Source organism: Polypterus senegalus, chromosome 9, assembly GCF_016835505.1.
Source record: "Polypterus senegalus isolate Bchr_013 chromosome 9, ASM1683550v1, whole genome shotgun sequence".
Lineage (NCBI taxonomy): Eukaryota > Metazoa > Chordata > Cladistia > Polypteriformes > Polypteridae > Polypterus > Polypterus senegalus.
Window position 1 is genome coordinate 174,077,476 of NC_053162.1, and position 20,640 is coordinate 174,098,115.

The 20,640-nt window shown below is 38.6% G+C and overlaps 1 protein-coding gene across 1 annotated transcript in view; it reads right to left on the reverse strand.

Annotated features, from left to right (window-relative positions):
- The window catches only part of ddx31 (DEAD (Asp-Glu-Ala-Asp) box polypeptide 31), a 133,189-nt gene that overhangs the window by 109,875 nt on the left and 2,674 nt on the right, over positions 1-20,640 (reverse strand). The window contains exons 2-4 of the mRNA XM_039764299.1: positions 14,929-15,053; positions 11,248-11,579; positions 1,252-1,327 (exon numbers count right to left, since the gene is read on the reverse strand). Coding sequence (XP_039620233.1) covers positions 1,252-1,327; positions 11,248-11,579; positions 14,929-15,027 — 507 coding nt within the window. The 5' untranslated portion in view covers positions 15,028-15,053. The remainder of the gene's footprint in view (positions 1-1,251; positions 1,328-11,247; positions 11,580-14,928; positions 15,054-20,640) is intronic.

A 20,640-nucleotide genomic window follows, 5' to 3' on the forward strand; every position in this document is an offset into this window, starting at 1 on the left:
ACGTAACAAATCATATCTCTCAAATGTTGTAACTTGCCTTGGATAAAGGCAACAGCCAAATAAATAAAAATAATTAAATGTGAATATTTAACTTAAATAAACAGTTTACATGATGGGCACCTCACAGGACAGCTTAACAGTGGACAAAGTAAGCAAGTCTCATTTTCTGTGCTTTCATTTCAGAATACACTGAGACTTCAAACTATATTAATTAAAAAAAAAAAAGAAAAAAGGGCCATGTTCTAAAACATTTAACTATTTTGGCAATGGCTTTCTTACTGCCACTTGACCTGACATACCTGCAGCTTGAAGTCTCTTCACAGTTAGGCTGTGCCTGAAGCTGCTGCTGTGAGGTACTTATCACACAAGCTGTTGGCTCTCAGAAATTTGTCTTTTGATTCTGCTTTGGTTTTGGGTCTTTCAGACCTGTTCCTGTAGGAGTTTCCTCCAGATTCCAAGTTCCTTTTGGCAGTGTAGGAAGCTGTACTTTAGGGCACCTTGGCTTTTGTCACAATTTCTTTAAATGAAATACCTACACTTTTAATGGTTATAATGGGTGTCTATTCTTTTTTAATTACCTGTTGTTCTCACCATTATTATTGTAATATACAGTACATCCATCCATCCATTATCCAACCCGCTATATCCTAACACAGGGTCACTGGGGTCTGCTGGAGCCAATCCAACTAAGGGTGCAAGGCAGGAACAAATCCCTGGGCAGGGCTATACAATACAATATTTTCCAAATAATGTTTCAGGGCATGTAGCAACACTGCTGGTTCCTGTACAGTTGTTGTATGGTCAGAGTTTTTGTAAGTAATCAACAAACGTTGGGACAACCGTATCAATTTGCATCAATTTTCAAGGCTTAACTAATTTTCATTGCTGCCAAAATATTGTATGTTGTTATCCCATTACTTGTTTCCTAAAAAAGGCCCCTTTGTATAATTTTGAAAATTACATTATTTTAAAATTTTTGATGGCCTATACTTTCTTTTATAATTTTCAGTAGTTTAAGTCCTTAACTTTGTACCATTTCAGGTTACTGACTGGACTTGAACAACTGAAATTTCAATAAACAGTGGGAAAATGGGGGGTGTTTAAAAACGTTTGACTGATATATAAGGCACACAAAAAAGCAAGCAGGACAATGACTGTAGGAGTCCCCTATGACTTTGTGGTAGATGATAAATAATAGCAGAAAAAAAATCAAAAACTGAAGATACCAGTAATGCTTCATGCAGCACATACCAGATGAGGATGTAGATCCAGTTCTGAAAACAGGTTGCTAGTGAAAACTTCTTCATTCAGAGGGTTCACTTCAGGCCTTGCCAATTAGAAAACAACATAAAACAGAAGGAATTTAAAATGATATACCGTATATTTTTCTAACTGAAGCAATCATAAATCAATATAGCATTTGCTCTCTGTGGTCATTTTGTCACTCTGTTTTTGGCTTAAAGTAACACAGTCCCATCTGAGTTGAATATCAACCCCCTATATTCTTTCAACCATGTTCGATTTGTTCAAATCAAATGTTATTACCATAACAGTTCTGAATATCTCCTGCTGTCAGCTCGAGTGCAGGAATCTCTCTATCTTAATATCATAATAGAGTGCTGAGAGAAAGCAAGTCTACCACCAGTAAAGTCTTGTATCTTTTAACATATGTATATGTATATGTATAGAAATGAACCTTATTCCAATACTCTCACAATATCACAGTTATTCAAACTAACTAAAGGCAATGAATGATAACAGACTGCAATTACTTCCATCAGCAGATGTCCTAAACCAATCTAATTCAGTTTTAGGGTCGCAAGTCAAGAAATAACCCTAGCTGGCGTGTCAGTTCATCACACAATTCATCCACACACATGCACTCATTCACAATGGGTCAGTTTAGAGTTGCCAAAGAGCCAAACATACAACTCCAGTCATGTGCATGACCAACATGATTTATCAATCCTTGTGTACAATCCTTTACGAATGACTACAAAAAAACGAAGAGTAGTGCAGTAGTGAGAGGTACTCCTTTACAATTCCCAGGTAGTTTACTGTCTGCTTTCCAAGTTGTCGTCATGTCCATATGGAATTTTTCCAAGGTAATTTTGGTTTGCTCCCACATTACCAACATGTGGGGGATAAGTTTACATAAGTGATTCTAAATTTGCCTTGAATTAATGACAGTGAATGTACATGTATATGAGGGTGCCTCGTTATGGGTTTCTGGGTCAGTTCATGTTGTGACAGACTCTGATTCCCTCAATAACAAAAGTTCAGAAAATGGATGGATGGATGGATGAAAAATAAGACGGTATGCGAACTACTGTGTATCTTCATTTATCAGCCCTTTGTTTATTGTATATAGAAGGCAATACAATAAGAAAAATAGGCAAATAATTGGAAAGTATGATAACAAACTAAAAGATCAAATTTTGCTTCTTTATGCTAAGACTTATTTATATTAAAGTAGGTTGGTTGTAACTATGGAATAAAGAAAAGAAGATTTGAAAGCCAAGATACGAAAATGAAAAGCTGGTAAGAAGGCAAAAAGCCTGGCAGTTAAGGCAGGAGAGACAAGAATAAATGTACAGTATGGTCACGTGACATGTGTGCTGTAACTGTGCTAGAAGAAAGTCTCTTCACTTTTCATGTCACTGCAAAAGACTTTATACAAGATGCTGTTGTTGTTAAGGTATCGAGGGGCATCAGTTTGTGCAAAGGTGTATAGATGGAGTTTGGGAGTTTACTATAATTATGAACCCAGATATTGCTCATGAAGATATTCTGAAAAAAAAAAAGAAATTTGTGGTTCTGCTAAACCAAGTGACATGCTCAGTAAGGCAGAAGGAACAGACAGACTTATGATGGGTGAGATGTCTGTGGAAGTTCTGGTACTGAAGGGAAAAATTCATGCAAGCTGGCACAGGAATTGTATGGTGTTATGCACACGAGTGAACTGTGGCTGATTAGGGTGGAATTTGAAGCACAGTTGGAAATGCCCAGCATCAACACATTCAGATGCTTGAGCAGAATTTTAACGCTTAGGAAGGGTGAAGCAAAAGTACTGATAAAAAGCTAAAAAGGTAAGGTGGGTGCACTAACGCCAAATGAGACATTTTGGGCATGTAAAGCCAAAGACAGAGAACTACTGGGTAAAAAGGGTACACTATGATGTGGAAGGAGGGGAACAGGTGAACGGTTTGTGGTGTCATGTGGTAGTACAAGAGACTGTAAGGTGGTCAATATGGGATAAGAAATTTGGGATAACCACTGCCAGCCTATGGGTAATTGAGCAAGACACCCAGAATCGTATTGCTGCTGTTGTCACAACTCCTTTTTGTTTTTTAATTCATAAATACTAATATTAAGTATAAGTGTTTGCACAACTTAATGTTCAGTATTACACAGGGAGTAAGAGGCTATCCCATCTGCAACATGTTCAATTCCCCTTCACATGGCTAATATTGGTGAGAATCATGGTGGCAACAAGCCAAGATGGACAGACCGGGCCAAACAGTTTTTACCACCTCCTACATTATCCTCCTGAGGATTTCCCAGACATGCCTAGGTCAATCAAGAGAGGAAATGGGGAAAAGAAAGAAAAATATTAGCCATTGGTGGGATGACAGTCCAGTGCAGGGCAAACTCAAAAATGCATACAACTCACTTCTGCTATGCCAGCCTAGAGTTTGTAATTAACACACACACACACACACACACACACACACACACACACACACACACGGACACACTGAGGCCTACACTGGATAACCAGGACTAAACCCACATAAACAAAGGAGAAAATGCAAGGGTCAAAAAGACTTGATATACAAAGATTGTACAGTATATCAATCTCTGGTTCAAATTAAATGATGCACACTTTCAAATAGGAAGAAAGCACACTGACAAAGAAAAGGGAACTGGAATTAACATTCATGTTAACAGACCACTTAATACAAAACACAGTAAGAACATAAAAGTAAATCTTCTTAATGATAATTTCTTGTATCTCAAATACATATTGTTTTAATTAAAACCATAATAATGTGTTATAAATTAACATAATTAAACCAACAATCTAATTAACCTCAACTTTGCAAATGCCTGAAATTTTGGGATTTTTCTAAACAGCTGCAGAACAGTGGGTGACATTACCATCTGTGCAATGCAGTCTGCCAACACATGGGAACGTAGCACCCAGGTGCATTTCAGGATTTAAGGGCATGTCCGACTATGACAAACTCAGGGAATTAAACCTGTTTAGTCTCAACCAAGGGAGACGGTGTGGTGACCTAATCCAGATCTTCAAAATCTTCTAAAGTATTGATAAAGTAGATTGAGCGGAATCCTTTGAACTACCTATATATATACTCTCGTTTAAGTTCTCCCACAGATAAGTCAGGGCTTGATTTTACAGTATAATTTCCAGTATTTTATAATGTCGGTCGTATAAATTGAATGCGGAAAACTCACGCTATTGGTCCAAGAGATTATGATATGCTAACGCCCACCTAAGAGAGTAACCACGGAGCACACAGCCTTTTTTTCTATGCATTGTGCCTACGTGACTACATGGTAATACTTGAACTATTCCGAAGCGATGTTTGCACACTGTTTTGTGTTTTTTGTATCTCACACCCTCATACACCTTTATCGTAAGACTATCCCTTATCTACAATGAAGCGTTCGATCAGAAGAAAATATGAAGCTGTTTTAAATTAAAAGTCGTTGAAGTGGCGAAAGAAACTGGTAACTGCACTGCTGCAACAAAATTCGATGTGTCTGAGAAACTGGTGTGAGATTGGAGGAAGCAATAAGATGTTAAAAAAAATGTAAGTGTAGTATTTTTGAACGGGCATATAAGTCGGGGTCTGATTTTATGATCGATTTTTCGGTTTTCAAGACTCGACTTATATGTGAGTATATATGGTAAATAGTGAATCATGTATGCGAAAAGTGGAAAGCAAAGAAGTAATTCTTTACTCAAAGAGTTGTGGGAATCTGGAACAAACGACATATTGAGACAGCATAGCTATACACGCAACCATGATGAGCTGAATGTTCTCGTCTTGTTTGTCAAATTTCTTCTAGTCTTATTACTTGTGGCCTACACTCATATAATGCACAACAAAGAATCTTAATTGTTTCTTTTGATGAGTAAAGATGGCAGGATATTGAGAATGTATGCACAGAGAGAGAAAAAATTCAAAAGGCACACAAAAACTATTCAGAGTTATCAACAATCATGCAATGTTCTATTACTGTATTAACTTCCATACGTTTTAATCAAGTTTGTTTTCTTCAGGTATGGTTATATCCTAACAACATGTAAGACTGATTGACTGGCAGCTGGTACTTGACCTTGTATGACAGCTTGGGCGTTAGTGTATGTGCAGAACTGTCCCCAATAATTGGATTTGAACCACACAGGGTTGATTACTTGCACCATGTGCTGCTGGGATCGGCTTCTGCTCTCTATCTGCCTACATAGAATATGTGGATTCGCCCCGATTTGTGCTTAATGCTCCAAGAATAGGTTCCAAATTAGTTGAAAAGGTAGGTAAGAAGATGGATGGACAGATGAATTAAGGCGGCCTTAGTAACATGTCGGCTAACTCCTTACAAATACTACAAGTAGAAGCAAATGACTTATCTGAAATAAAACTGGATTTAGTTTTAAACAATGCAAAATTTGAGTTTAAATTTCTTCTAAACAAAACAATATAAGATGAATACACAGATTCAAAAAGTGCTGCAAACTCAAACTTATGGATGCTGTATCTGTCTGTGTTATTAAATACTGATAAAGTGTTGTGCTCTTCTCCTTAAATGCTGTTTTTTGGTGGAAAATCAAGATCACGAAATATACATTTGGAATCTGATCTCAAACTGTTAGTTATTTATTGTTGTGTAAAACAGACCTTTAGCAGATTTTAGGATATCTGCTTTCTGATATTATTGAAAAAGTAATGATTGCCTTCAGTGGTTTTAGTATGCAGCACAAAGAATGGTAATGCTTTTAACATATTCATTAATATTACTAGATTTTATGTCAGAACACTTTCAAAGAGTGGAACTAATTAGCAAAAAAAAATATTATTCAGTTTTTATGTTTACACTGGCTTTTATCATCTATTTCTGATGATTTAAGGTAAGGGGTTATTCAGACAGTAATCCAATTTAGGACCATAAAAGCACCCACCCTCCTACCCACCTAAACATTAGCACATAACAGATGTTCTCCGACCACTACGGATCACCCACTCCCGATACCTCGCTCAACCCTAGCAAAGCTTCCGACAGTCTCTGAAGAAGCCTAATTTGTTTGCATTCTCATAATCTGGAACAGCGCTCATGACACTAACCACTCAATCTATTCTGTTATTAAGAACATGCCGCCTGCGTTCTCTACAAAACCGCCACTTTTCACACCGTTCTGTCAGGGTTGTCTAACACAACTATAACTCATTATCTTCAAAGCACAGCTCTATGCTTCTGACTGCTATTTTAGACTTCAACAAAAAAGTGCTCAGCTATACACTGAATTGCTGATGTTTTAAGATAGTACCTTCGAAGAACAGAAGGAAGTCGCTTACAAAGCCTTGTGAAACCCAGCTGATAAATCAATGCAGGAAAAACATGAGTAATATCTGGGTTTTACTGATTTCTTACAAATTTGTTGGAACATAGAGTTTACTTCTAACGTGAATGTGGGGGGTCTGTACCTTTTTTGTTTGGAATTTCCAAGTGCTGATGTTCACATCAAAACAGACTCCTTGCCTATCACCGATATTTAAATGGCTTCAGTGGCTACAGGTTAATTCCACATTTCAATGCTAGTGGGGGTGGGGTCGGTTTATTCAAAGGTTGACAAAGAAAAAAAAAAGTTGATTTCATGGGCATTTTGTGACTAAATCAATAGATTTCTTTGTCAAAAAGCAGATTTTTGTGCCCATGTTATTATTTCACTAACACTGCCAAAAAAAAAAAGATATCTATATATATTGTGGAAGGACAGCCCCCGACACAGACAGACAGACACCTGTCCAAAACACACACGTTTATTATAAACAACAACACCACAATGTCTTAATCAGCCAACTCAGTCCCTTCTTTCTTTCTTTCTCTATCCTTCCTCTGCCGCCTCTACTCCTCTCCCTACAAGTTCCGTCTTCCTCCTCCCGACTCCGGCTCGTCTACTGGAGTGAGGCGGCCCCTATTATACAGTACCCGGATGTGCTCCAGGTGCTCTGTGATGATCTTCCGGTGGCACTTCCTAGTGTAGTGGAAGTGCCACATGAGCACCCAGAAGCACTCTGGGTGTCCCTGGAATTCCTTCTGGCAGCACCTCCAAGTGTGGCGGAAGTGCTGCCATCCAGGGTTTCATAATCATCCGGGCGCCCCCTGGTGGTAGCCACGGTCTCCTTTCCCGTGGCCCCCAAGCAGACCAGGGAGGCTGCCCTCTCGTGGCCCAGGAGAGGCACCATCCATCCCGTGGACCTTCCAGACGTCCTGGCGGGGTATAGTCCCCGGCTGTCTGCCACAATGTATAAAAGTCAGTGTGTGTGTGTGTGTGTGTATGTATGTTCCAGCATCACTTCCGAACGGCTGGAGTGATTTTCATGAAACTTGGTACACATGTTTCTCATTGGTCGACTAAAAATACGGTAGGGTGAAGTCAACCCTAAACCACTCCCTTCTGGGTAGGGTGGTGGGTGATCATGCGGTCTTGTATGCATGCTATTATCCAGTAGGCACTTGGAATGACCACCAGAGGGCAAACTGGAGGTGACTGCCACCATTCTTTGTGTTTGAGCGCCACCGCACCCCTGTTGCTTTTGAAATTAAATAGAGTTGGCCGGTTTCGAGCACCAACTGGTTGATAACATACATAAAAGACCGCAAGACAATCAAATGTGTGAGTCTTCATTGTCTGTTCATTTATTTTTATTTTTAAAGTTGTGTTTTTTTAATTATATTTTTCTCAAACAATTAAAAAAAAACACTTTATTTTCCTCCCGGGCAATGCTGGGTATTTCAGCTAGTTTATCCATACAGTATTTCCATGTAAATTACACTTTAGTGAAACCGCAGGAAATCACTCAATGGAAGATTTTACAAATATAAGAGATTGTATTGTATAATAATACACAAAAAAGTACATTAAAATACAGTACATAATCTCTCTCTCTCTATTATATATAATATATATATATATATATAACAGCAGAGTCGATGTATGTGTGTGTGTGTATGTTTGTTTGTCAGCCATACAAATCTGCCCCGGGCGTCCAATTTGTAACCAGGAGGATGGGGTATGTTTGGTTGGGAAAAATGTTCATGGTGAAGCACTGGACACCTTTTCACAGACACAACATTCGGCACACGTCCCCATACTTATCATCGACAAGATGGCCGCATGTTGCAACAGACGTTTACCGCAGCGCCATCTAGCGGCAGCTTTGGTCTCTGTGCGTCGCTCTTTACCCATGTTTCTTTAAATTGCCAAGAGATGGCAGAAGTGTCCGAGTATTAGAAGGCGACTACTTTAATCGGGTGAAGGGGAACTGCCATATGGATGTAAAACGTGAACGACCAAGTGCGCATGACCGGCTGACATACCCGCGTTTACGCACGTCACACTCCCACAAGCACTGATAGTGCTGTATTTCATTCACCAACGTCCTTTATATGCAAGCACGTTTGAACAGAGACTCGCCTTAAAAAGACAGCAACCTTCCCCCACCATTTTCCCCAAATGCAGCACCGGTTGTATGTCACTTCTCTCTGTAGTTACCATCGCCAACTTCCGTTAGATGGCATCACGGTTCAACACAGACGCTCCCTAGAAACAGAGCACCACTCCCCACCATTTTTCCCAGTATGGTTTCAGTGCTACTCTTTCTCACTGACTATCCGTATTTGTGATGCAATTTGCTCGCTTTCCGACTCACAGTACGATTTCAGTGTTGCTCTTTCTGACTGACTGGTGCTATTTGTTCACTTTCCGACGTATTGTAAATAACGTAAATTCATCTCACTGTAGTGTTTATTCCGTACGTAATACCATGTAACACATTATAATTGTCCTGCTTTTCGCTAATATACCCATACCACCAAAAAAAAGACATAGAATTGGAAGGCCCACTTCAGATGCCACAAGAAAGTCTATTTCAAGGGCGGCTGAAACGGCACAGCAGACAGAATGCAGAGTGGAGGAACTTACAATAAAATGTGAATCAGAAAACGGTTTCTTCTATTTCTATGTTCTGTTTCTTTCATTTGGGAAATTCACCAGTTATAGATTCCCGGGCAACGCCGGGTACTCCTGCTAGTGTATATATGTATGTCTGTCTGCTTTTCACAAGACAACTACTTAACAGATTTCGATCAGGTTTTTTTCTGTAATTTGTTTGAACATTCCGGTTGATTTTGCAACCTCTCTCATTGTGCTAAGTATAATAGTTCACTTGTGGTAGGGAGTTACTTGCACGAATCCAAGAGAGATGTAGCGGGCCAAGGGGCGGGGGGCCAAAGGGAGGGGAGTGGCCTTCCTCACTTGTGCCCAGCCTTGGGGCGTATCTTATATCCACTTAGCTACCAAATGAGAGAACTACTTACTGGATTTAGATCTGGCTTTTATCTAGAATTTCCTTGAACATTCCGGTTGATTTTGTGACTTCTCTCATCACGCTAAGAATCATAGATCACTTGCAGGAGCGATATATTTGCACTAATCTGAGACAAAGGCTGCGGACCGAGGGGAGGGGGAAGAGTGACGTCAGGAGTAGGGAGCTGAGCAGCGCCATCCTCGCTGTCCTGTTTCACTGCTACACACGTGGAGCCGCGGGGGACGACTTGTTTATTATATTTGCAAATAAATAAAAAGCAAAATAAATAGGAAACTAAATGAAATGAACAACTTAAGTAATATTTCATTTGAAGTGAAACACTTGGGTCAAATAAAGTAAAAAAGCGGTATAGAGTGGTATGGAGTGCACATTGCCATTTACAGATTTAAAGAGTGTGTGTGTGTGTCTGTGTGTGCCTTTTTAATTTCTCTTGATCATTCTGCATGAGTTTTGGCAGAGAAAAGAAGGTATCAGCTATGTTCACTTATAAATTTCTTTGTGAGAGAGTGTGTGTGCACGTGTGTGTGTCTGCACACACGTATGTATATTAAAATAAATGATGTAACTCAAAAGTACTTCAGCAAAACTTTTGCAAATCAATAGACCTGGCTCCACGACTAAACAGAGCAAAGACAAAAAAAAAAACACAGTTAAATTAACCTGGCTTAAACAATTTAACAATTTCTACAGATGCTATCATTGTACAAACTGATTTTTTTAAGGATTTGCGGACAAGTACTAGAGCAGAAACAGCAGGCATGGAGCCTGTAACAACGCAAATTGTTTGAAAAAGATATGTACATTTTTTCAGGAGTTATCAATATACATAGGTCTCAGTGTTCAGGGTGGATAAGAAAGCATTCGTTCTACATTTTTTGTATATTTGATGTTATCCAGGATCTCTACACAATGGAAAAAATGTATAATAATCCAACAAAATTTGCAATTATAAATGAAGTTTGATTTTCCACAGACACAAACACAGAGATACCCGCTAAAAATCTACTTTTCTCAACACACACCCCACCCACCCACATACACACTATATACGCATACACACACACATATGTTGCCCCCCCAAAAACATGTCTAACATTTTCCATACTTCAGTCAAAATGAACAAGAAATATATGCAACCAAATATGGCGTTAATTTGAAACATCACATATGCTGTAGGATATTCAAAAAGAGAACACGCTAGATTCTATCATAAAGCCTAACCATTGATCACAAAACTGTGTGGAGGATGAAAACGTTTTGTCATGGCTCATCACTGGGTATGACTTTGAACTGAAGACTAAAAGACAGCCAATGAAATGGCATTATCCAACGTCATCTCTAAATATGTAGTTTAAGATTAGCCTTTCAGCAAGCAAGGTATGACCTCTGCTTTTTGTGACCAGATATGCAGTATTTTTGATAGCCATTATGGCATGTGTTCAAAGAACTAAGATCTATATAATCAAACACTCTTAAAAAGTTGTAGAAGTATTTAGTATTAGTACTCCATCTAGTTATTCTACGATTATGTTAGAACAATGCTGAAACGTTTTTTGGGAAACCCTTGAATTATACAGATGGACATACAAATTGGTTTTTGAAATATTACCTTTCAATGTCTGGTATGAGCGGGTTATTTTTAAAAAGAGAAGAAGTCTTCACTGAACAATGACCTTCTCCTTCTCTTTTGTCTCTGCCAGTCATATGTGTTGAGGCTTGGTGTTTCTGTGCCTCCCTGACCCCAGGAATAGCCTTCACTTTTGGTTTAGTTAAACTCTCAGACACAATTTTTGGTGAAGGCTCCTCTTCTTGTTGCTTTGTGATTTCCTTCTTCTTAGGCATCTTTACTGCAGACTGAGGAGAGGTAGTAACATACATTTTTTGTTTGGGAGGAGGGGCATCATCTCCAAAGGCCTTCCTTTTTGTTGCCCTTTTCTCTCTCTGAAGAAGGAAGAAAGTAATCTTAATAGTATCGCCACTATGCAAGACAGCAACATAAAGAACTTTTAAATAAAACAGCACAAATGAGATGCACAAGAAACATTATAACAAACAACAACAACAGCACTGTACACACCAGAAATACTAAAAAAGACGAAAACCTTTGAATGGGGTAAAGATAAAAGAGCAGTCACAGTCAGGCATTATAAAGGCATATTGCTGTAGTTGTGAAGGAACCCCAACAGTGTTTCCTGTTAAACTTCTGTTAAATAATTTTTTTGGCTAAAATTTCTCAATGCTAGTGTTGTGTAATTTTGCATACAAGTTGATAAATATTTTGTATGTCTTTATTTGTAACTTAGACAAAGCAATGTAATATTAGAGTTACATCATTGATAATAATAGCAATGGTTTAAGGACCCCTTCCCCCCCTTTAAGGAATGAGTCTCTTTGTAATTTTATGAGAGGGTTGGGGGCCGTGCCTCAAACAAGTTTGGCTAATATTTCTCTGCTAAAGTCTCTTAGTCAACCCACACAGGAAAGCCAGGCTGCCATGATGTCCTACTGGCTCTAGGGGTTGGACAGAAAACCTATAAATTTGCATGCTTTACCTCTCTCTCTCTCTCTCTTACCAAACTGATGAAAGACCATCTCATACAATGAACTGAAAAGGACAACACAATGAAGAGCTCAGCTCAGTAGCCATATTGAGACAGGCATTTGGCCTGTTCTGAAGAAAGCTGACCACAAATGATGCCTTAACTAGAGACATTTTAAGTAACTAACAAGTCTGTGTACTGCCTGAAACTACACATCACCATTCATCAGGTTGCATGATGCCAATATTCAAATGTACTTTGCATATTGTTATCCATCCATTTATTATCCAACCCGCTATATCCTAACCACAGGGTCACGGGGGTCTGCTGGAGCCAATCCTAGCCAAAGCTGGGTGCAAGGCAGGAAACAAACCCTGGGCAGGGCTCCAGCCCACCGCAGGGCACACACACACACATACCCACACATTACGGACAATCTAGAATCTCCAATCCACCTAACCTGCATGTCTTTGGACTGTGGGAGGAAACCGGAGTACCCAGAGGAAAGCCACGCAGACACGGGGAGAACATGCAAACTCCACGCAGGGAGGACCCGGGAAACGAACCCGGGTCCCTTAACTGCGAGGGATCAGCGCTACCACTGCACCACCCGCTTATTGTTATTATTCATGAATATAATCAATAATACATTGTTTAAATTGTAACTTAACTCCTGCTTGTCTTTTACTACACCTAATTGCCTGAGGTTATAAATGTAGAAGGGAAGGTGGGGAGAAGTTATATACTACAATACCTTATAAACAGTGGTAAGTCTGTGAGATTTGAGGCATTCTGACAAAGGCTACATATTAATAATACAAAAGGGGAAAGTAGAGTAAAATATTGCTCCACGAAGACAAAACAGCTAGTATGTCAGATAGACAATGTGCAGCAATGTTCATACTGGAAGTTTTGTCTTCATTCTCTCCTTTGCTACTACCTCAAGCAGGTCCACAATGCATCCCATAACTAAATATGCCTTCTTAATCAGCTTTTTGCTTTGGTGGGCCTCTTATTCAGCATTGTGACCAGCAATGCACACTACAGACAGGCGACCACTGAGCTGCAGAACGTGCAAAGGAAACTGTGTGTCACTACACGCAATTAAAGACCGCAGACTTTTTATATAGCTTTTCTGTGTTACAAGACCAGTCTAATCTGTCATTAATATGAAACCCCGAGGTGCTCATAGCAGTGCACCATCTCCACATCCACTCCCTAACAGTGACTGGACATAAAGGCTCTTTGTTGTGGTGAAAGTCAATCAGAAGTTCATTGGTTTTGCTGATGCTGAGTTGCAGATAATTCTCCATGTCCTCAACCTGACTCCTCTCCTCCTTTATCAATACACCCCATTAGTGCAGAATTATCGAAAAATTTCTTGAAGTGACATGACCAGGGAGTTATAGTCCGAGTTGTACAGGGTGAAGAGGAAAGGAGACAGGACTGATCTTTGTGGTGCTCCAGAGTCGCTCACATCCACATTAGAGACACATTCTTTAAGTCTCACAAACTACCATAACATCTTCAAAACACATTTGAATGAAGCATATTTGATGATTTGCTGGGAAAAAAAGCAAAATACAGAAAAAAAAATACAAATCACTCCCCAGAAACCACCCGTCAACAAACCAACCAACCATCTCTCCATCTTACCCCCACACATAACAACCCATCTACCCACCCAATCACAAGTTTAAAGTTCTGTCAGGATGATAACCAGAGCTCAATGTGGGGATAAAAGAGAACTGGAGAGCTTTGAGAATTCCATGGTCGTAAGGTGGACATTTTATATTTTATGTTGTTTATGTATTTATTCCCTTCTGTATGCACATATATGCATTAGGGACATTGTAGGTTATGATACCAAGTAATGCAATACCCGTTCGTTATAAAAGGATGTGGTCAAGTGTTGCCTGGAATAGGCATAAAAGAATGAAATGGAGGAAACACTAGCAGTTCACTTCCAGAACTGCTAAAAGAAGGAACTCTACCCTGTGGAGGGTGTAACCACCAAATCAGGCAAGAAATAACCAACACTAAAATACATTTCAACCTTCACTGAGCTGAAAATCTTTCTTTTCTTTAAAACCACGGAGAAATTGTTGCATGAATTCTATCTTCGGTGGCCTGAGAATCACGTGAGGAACACAGCAAAGATCATTTTTAGCATCTTTGACATTATAAGTATACTTGTTTCCTTAAATCTAAAGTAATTGAACTAAGACCCCAAAATCTAATAAGGCAATCATGTGTATTGATCTTTCATTTAAAATTATTATTTAAGCCTTACTTAAATGATACAATGTCTTATAAAGCCAACACAGTGTTTCAACATGCATGCTTATGGGGCATTTTCAAGACTTTGATGGAATCTGTAATTCCACTCTGAACCACAAGTTGCCACCGTTGCTCACATCCCTCCCTCTCATTTTCTTAGATCCACTGACTGATGGCACTCCGCCCATTCTCTGAAAGACCCGCCTCTTCCACAACAGGGTGTATTTAAAAAGATAACTCATTGGAAACCAGGAGTCACAGTTGACTTGCATCTGAACAAGATGTTACTTCCCTGATCACACCCTGGCACTATTTGATTATTTAATTTTGTTTTTACCTTTTGACAAAAGACCTGCCATTAAACGGAGTGTATCCTGTGGTGACCCAATCCTTTTTACATCTCTTTTGGTATTCTTTAAAACAGACAAAACACCATAATGTTTTTTAATACAGATGCTACACAGACTCACCCATTTGTCTGAAGTCTTGAAGGAAAAACTCTTATTTTTATAGAAGACTGGTGCATCGAGGTTCTCAGTAATATTCAACATTAATCCATCTTCTGCCATTTTACGTGATGGGGATTTTATCAGGACTAAAAAAAAAATGTATATATATATGATTCAAGTACAGTATCAGTACAATCAAAACAAAACCAGATTATAAAAAGCTTTGGTTATAATGAATCCCTGCATTAAACACAATGGCTTTCAGAATATGCCTAAAAGTCTATTCAAAAATAAATAATACAGATGTGTGCTAAAATTTAAAGTCAGACAATGCAGTTAAAAAATTAACAAAATGCAATAAATACATAATACATGAGGTATAGTTACGTATATGAAAACAAATAAAAAAGTGTGTGGATTTTGACCATACAAAAAGAAGCAATCATGTACTGACATGAAAAATTGTATTTAAAATGTAGATCCGACAATGCACTAAATACACTAAATACTAAATATATTATTATTATTTAAATAAATAAATATCACTGAATACATTTACTAAATAAAGAACTTAAATTAATACACTAAAAAAAAAAACTTACTTTCACACCAAATTTGGTCAAATCTTTTCATGATTTGTCATCACACATTGAGAACACAACAAGAAAAAGGAAATACCCAAGACTAATGTGCAAGGTAATTAAAGATGTACAATAAAATGTTAATGAGTAAACCCCACCTAATTAGAGAGATAATTATGGGCAGCTTGTCTAACTAACTCCGGTACCAATCTGAGCCGATTTAGGCCTCCCCTGATCAATACAAATATGTAAATTTTTACCTCTATACTTATACAGTACTATAATAATATAATATATAAACGTCTACGCATGTAAGTTTGTGCGTCTGTCCAGCCCAGAAGTGAAAGGTGGAGGGCTCCACCTCCAAGGATACACAAGCGAGGCCAGCAAGTCAGCAAAGCAAAACCTCTAAAGAAAGAGTTACTCGCGTAGCGGCTAATACAGAAGCGAGGCAAGCACATCGGCAAAACGGTAGGCCTTTTCCTCTCGCTGCTAATACACAAGCGAGGTAAGCACGCTGGTAAAATGAAACCTCCAACCAAAGACAGTCGCTTAGCCACTAATGCACAAATAAGGGGAGCATGTCGGCAACACGAAACCTCTTAGGAGAGAGATGCCCAAAGTAGTTCCTTTCAATTACCTGACATTTCTACATTTCAATTTTTTTTCTCACAACTTTAGTAGTTTCTAGGACCCCATGCTTTTTACATCCGAGGTTCGATCCCCACAACGGGTGCAGTGGAGTGTGTACGCCTGATGAGCCAAATAAGGACGAAACACGTGTCGCATACTCTTTGCATTATTTGACAGTAAACTATGTAAAATATATATATATATTGTGAAAAAGGCGCTATATAGCGCCCTTGAACCCTCAGGGATGACTCCAAACAACAGGTAAAAGTCCAATACTTTTTATTGTGACTCACAGTGCACCAAGCACCTTCCACACTACTCATCCAATAAACTCACTATACTAAACACTCCTCCTCGCCCAGACACTTGCTCCTCTACCTCCCAGCTCAGCTCAGTGTCTGGACTGAGGCACCGTCCTTTTATAGCCCCTGACCCAGAGGTATTCCTGTCCCGACAGTCCATAGTTCCTTACTCCTTCCGGGTCAGGGCAATCAGTCCTTTTCTTTAACCCGGGAGCACGTTGTTAGTTCCTGTCATGTGACCATGACGTACTCCCGGGTCATAGGGCATGAAAGAGCCCATAAGCCCCCCCACAGCGACTCCTGATGGCCCCCAAGGTATCCAGCAGGGTTGTGTAAAAATACTACAAGGTCCATAATGCCCTGCTGGACCTCGGGGCATGATCCTGCTGTCGGGAGAGCTCCTCCTGGCGGCCTGGGGGTGCGGACCGGCATGGAAAGCCGGCAATCCTCCACAATATATATATATATATATATATATATATATATATATATATATAATACATATATATATATATATATATATATAATACATATTATATATAATTAAGGTAACACTAATGGTACTGCTATACATACTTAAATACAATTTTGTAGACAATTTATGTGCCACATATGGTACATGTGTTGAACATGATAGCAAACAGGTTGAGACATTTCTGTAAATTATCTTGCATATATCAAGTATGCTTTGTAAATAAACTGTTTCCATTCAAATGTTAACATAATTATGACTCACTATGTGTGTATATATATATATATATATATATATATATATATATATATACGTATATATATATATATATATACATATACATACATATATATACACATGTATATATATATATATATATACACATATATATATACATACATACATATATACACATATATATATACATACATACATATATATACATATATATATATATATATACATATACATACATATATATATAAAAATACATACAAATAAATATATATAAAATAAATACAAAGAGGACTGTTTGATTTATGTTAGGTAGATTGCCCAGAGGGGACTGGGCGGTCTCTTGGTCTGGAACCCCTACAGATTTTATTTTTTCTCCAGCCTTTGGAGTTTTTTTTGTTTTTTCTGTCCACCCTGGCCATCGGACCTTACTCTTATTCTATGTTAATTAATGTTGACTTGTGTTTATCTTTTATTGTGTCTTCTATTTCTCTATTCATTTTGTAAAGCACTTTGAGCTACATTTTTTTGTATGAATATGTGCTATATAAATAAATGTTGATTGATTGATTGATTGATTGATATATATACATACATATACATACATATATATACATACATATACATATATATATATACATACATATATATATACATATACATATACATATATATATATATATTTATATACTGTATATTTGCCGGCGTGCTTACCTCGCCCATATGTATGTAGGGTACTCTGTACTCTTTTCAGAGATGCCCAGGCATGTTTTATGGCCATGGAGAACGTCTCCTCCGAAGCGCAGTGCCATTGTGTAAGACTACAGTGCAATTGCCCCCTACTGTCCTCATTAACACCCCTTCCAGCAGCAACTCAAGTTTTTCCTAGAAGTTCTTAGATCCAACTACTGGCCAGCCCCAAACATGCTTAGCTTCAAGTGGATTACCTATCCTGAAGTATAGGTGGTATGGCTGCAGGATACAGCTTGTATGGTACATAATGTTACAAAAAAAAAAAACAAATATCAAAGGTTCTGAAAACCTTCAAAAAATGGAAAATGCGAATGTAAAGGTTGTAATTAAATTTCTAAAGGTCTGCAGCTCCAATTAACTGCAATCAGAGTCTTAACTGTCCACATATGGCGCTGATTGTTAAACAGTAGTTAATCTTCACATAACTGGCAATCCTGCCAAATAAATCTCCCAGTAAGCACAGGGACCAAGGCAAAAACAATCTCTGGACAGGACAGCAGTTCATCACAGTATGAACAGATTCACAGCCACGTACATCAGGTGACACTTTAATAATGCCAGTCTACTTGACCTGCATGCCAAGAGACTGTGGGAGAAAAACCAAAACACACTGAGGAAACCCACATGGACATGGGGAGAACATCAAAACTTCACAAAAGACGCACCCAAAACACAATGCATCACAACATGCAAAAAAAAAAAAATAAGTCTAGCATTTTTGTACTATTATATTTGGTATTACTAAAGCTGTACATAATGCAAATTTTCAACTTAAAATGGTTTATTATTATTATTTGATCTACAAACAGGAGCAAATTAATTACTGCTACAACGTTTTTGTTTTATTATAATGGTTGTTCTGTGCTATTATAAATTAAAAGCCTAGATACAATTCATTGTGAGTACTGTACAGTCATACTTAGCATGGATGTACAGTGTCAGCTAATCAGAGACAGATTTCCAATTTTACTCGGCCCCTGTTTAATTACACTTATCATCTATCACTTCGGTGGTGCCCTAGCAGATGCGTCAGCCCTTACTGGACCCTAGCCGAGTTCCTGGCTAGAGTAATTTCTGTGTAAACTTTGCATGTTCTCCATGTGTTGGTGTTGGCTTCAAACCCAGACTTCTAAGACTTGCTTTCATATGAAATATAAGAGTGTATAGGTGGAGAAGCACTGTCTTTGACGATGGTTCCCTCCTTGTGCCTCTTTGAAACAACTTACCACTGGGAAAAAAAAGGCTTTTCAAAAAATAGATAAATTAATAGCTTTTCTTCTTCTCAAAACACTGTACAATGTTTGTTGCATGGATCACTCAATGTGCGTTACAAGTACAGAGCCTATGTAGAATTGTTTACATTTGTTTTTTTGTAAAAATGGACAACTAGAAAAAAAAGTGGTGGAATTGGAATAACAAGCTGAATGACAGGCACTGGAATGCCAGACTTGAGGATGACTGTTCAGCAACTGAAATGCATGTAGTGGTTAAGGCTTTGGACTTCAAACTCCAAGGCAAGGTTGTGGGTTCAAATCCCGCTGCTGATGCTGTGTGACCACGAGCAAGTCACTCCACCTGCCCAAGCTTCAAATGGGGAAAAACAAAATAATAATAATTCTTTACATTTGTATAGGACGTTTCTCGCTACTCAAAGTGCTACAGTGGGCGAGAGGCCACATAAGCAATCACCAATATGCAGCATCCACCTGAATAATACGATAGCAGCCACTCTGTGCCTGTACGCTCACCACAGATGAGCTGTTAGATGGTGAAGTGATGAGAGAGAGAACCAATTAGAGACAGGGGATGATTAGGGGGCCAGAATGAATAGACTGTGGTTGGCAATTTTAGCCTGGACATTGGGATACACCCTGCTCTTTATGAAGGATGCACAGGGAGACCACAGAGAGTCAGGGCCTCAGTTTTACATCTAATTTGAAGGACGGCACCGTTTCTTAGCAGGGTATCCCTGTCACTGCCCTGGGGCATTGGGATCCACATACAGACCACAGGGAAAGCGGCCTCTGCTGGCCTCAACAACGCCTCCTTCAGCAGCAACCCAAGCTTTTCCGAAATGGTCTCTCATCCAAGTACTGGATCAAGTGGATGACCTATTCTGAAGTGTGTGAGGTAGGGCTGCATGTTACCAATTGCATCTCTAATGTTTTAAGTCCCCTTGGATAAATGTATCAGCTAAATAAGAAAATAATAATAATAATTAATTTTTATTTAAGGTTGAAGTTGAATAATTGTTTTTCTTGTCTGAAAAACTTTTTGTTTCATTATCATGGGTCTTTTTTTGTTGTTCCAGACTACATCCACTACTGTCCAGAAATGTTGTTAGGGACAAAAGGTGATCAGGTGTCAGTAAACTATCTCTTGGAGGACCACAAAGGGACAACAGACCCCACTTCTTGCAATTTAATTAGATAATCTGAAAATTCTAAGTTAACTGGAATTCATACGCTGATGGTTCTCTTTAGCTTGCAATGCTTATAAATAAAGTATTCACCATCTTGAAAGTTTTCACGTTTTACTGTATTATAACATTATATCACATCAGACTTGATCTGGCTTTTCTGACACTGAAAAACAGAAAAAGACTCTTTAATGTCAAAGTGAAAACAGATCATTGCAAAATGGTCTAAATTAATTACAAATATAAAACACAAATGGGCGGCACGGTGGCGCAGTGGTAACGCTGCTGCCTTGCAGTTAGGAGACTTGGGTCCGCTTCCCGGGTTCTCCCTGAGTGGAG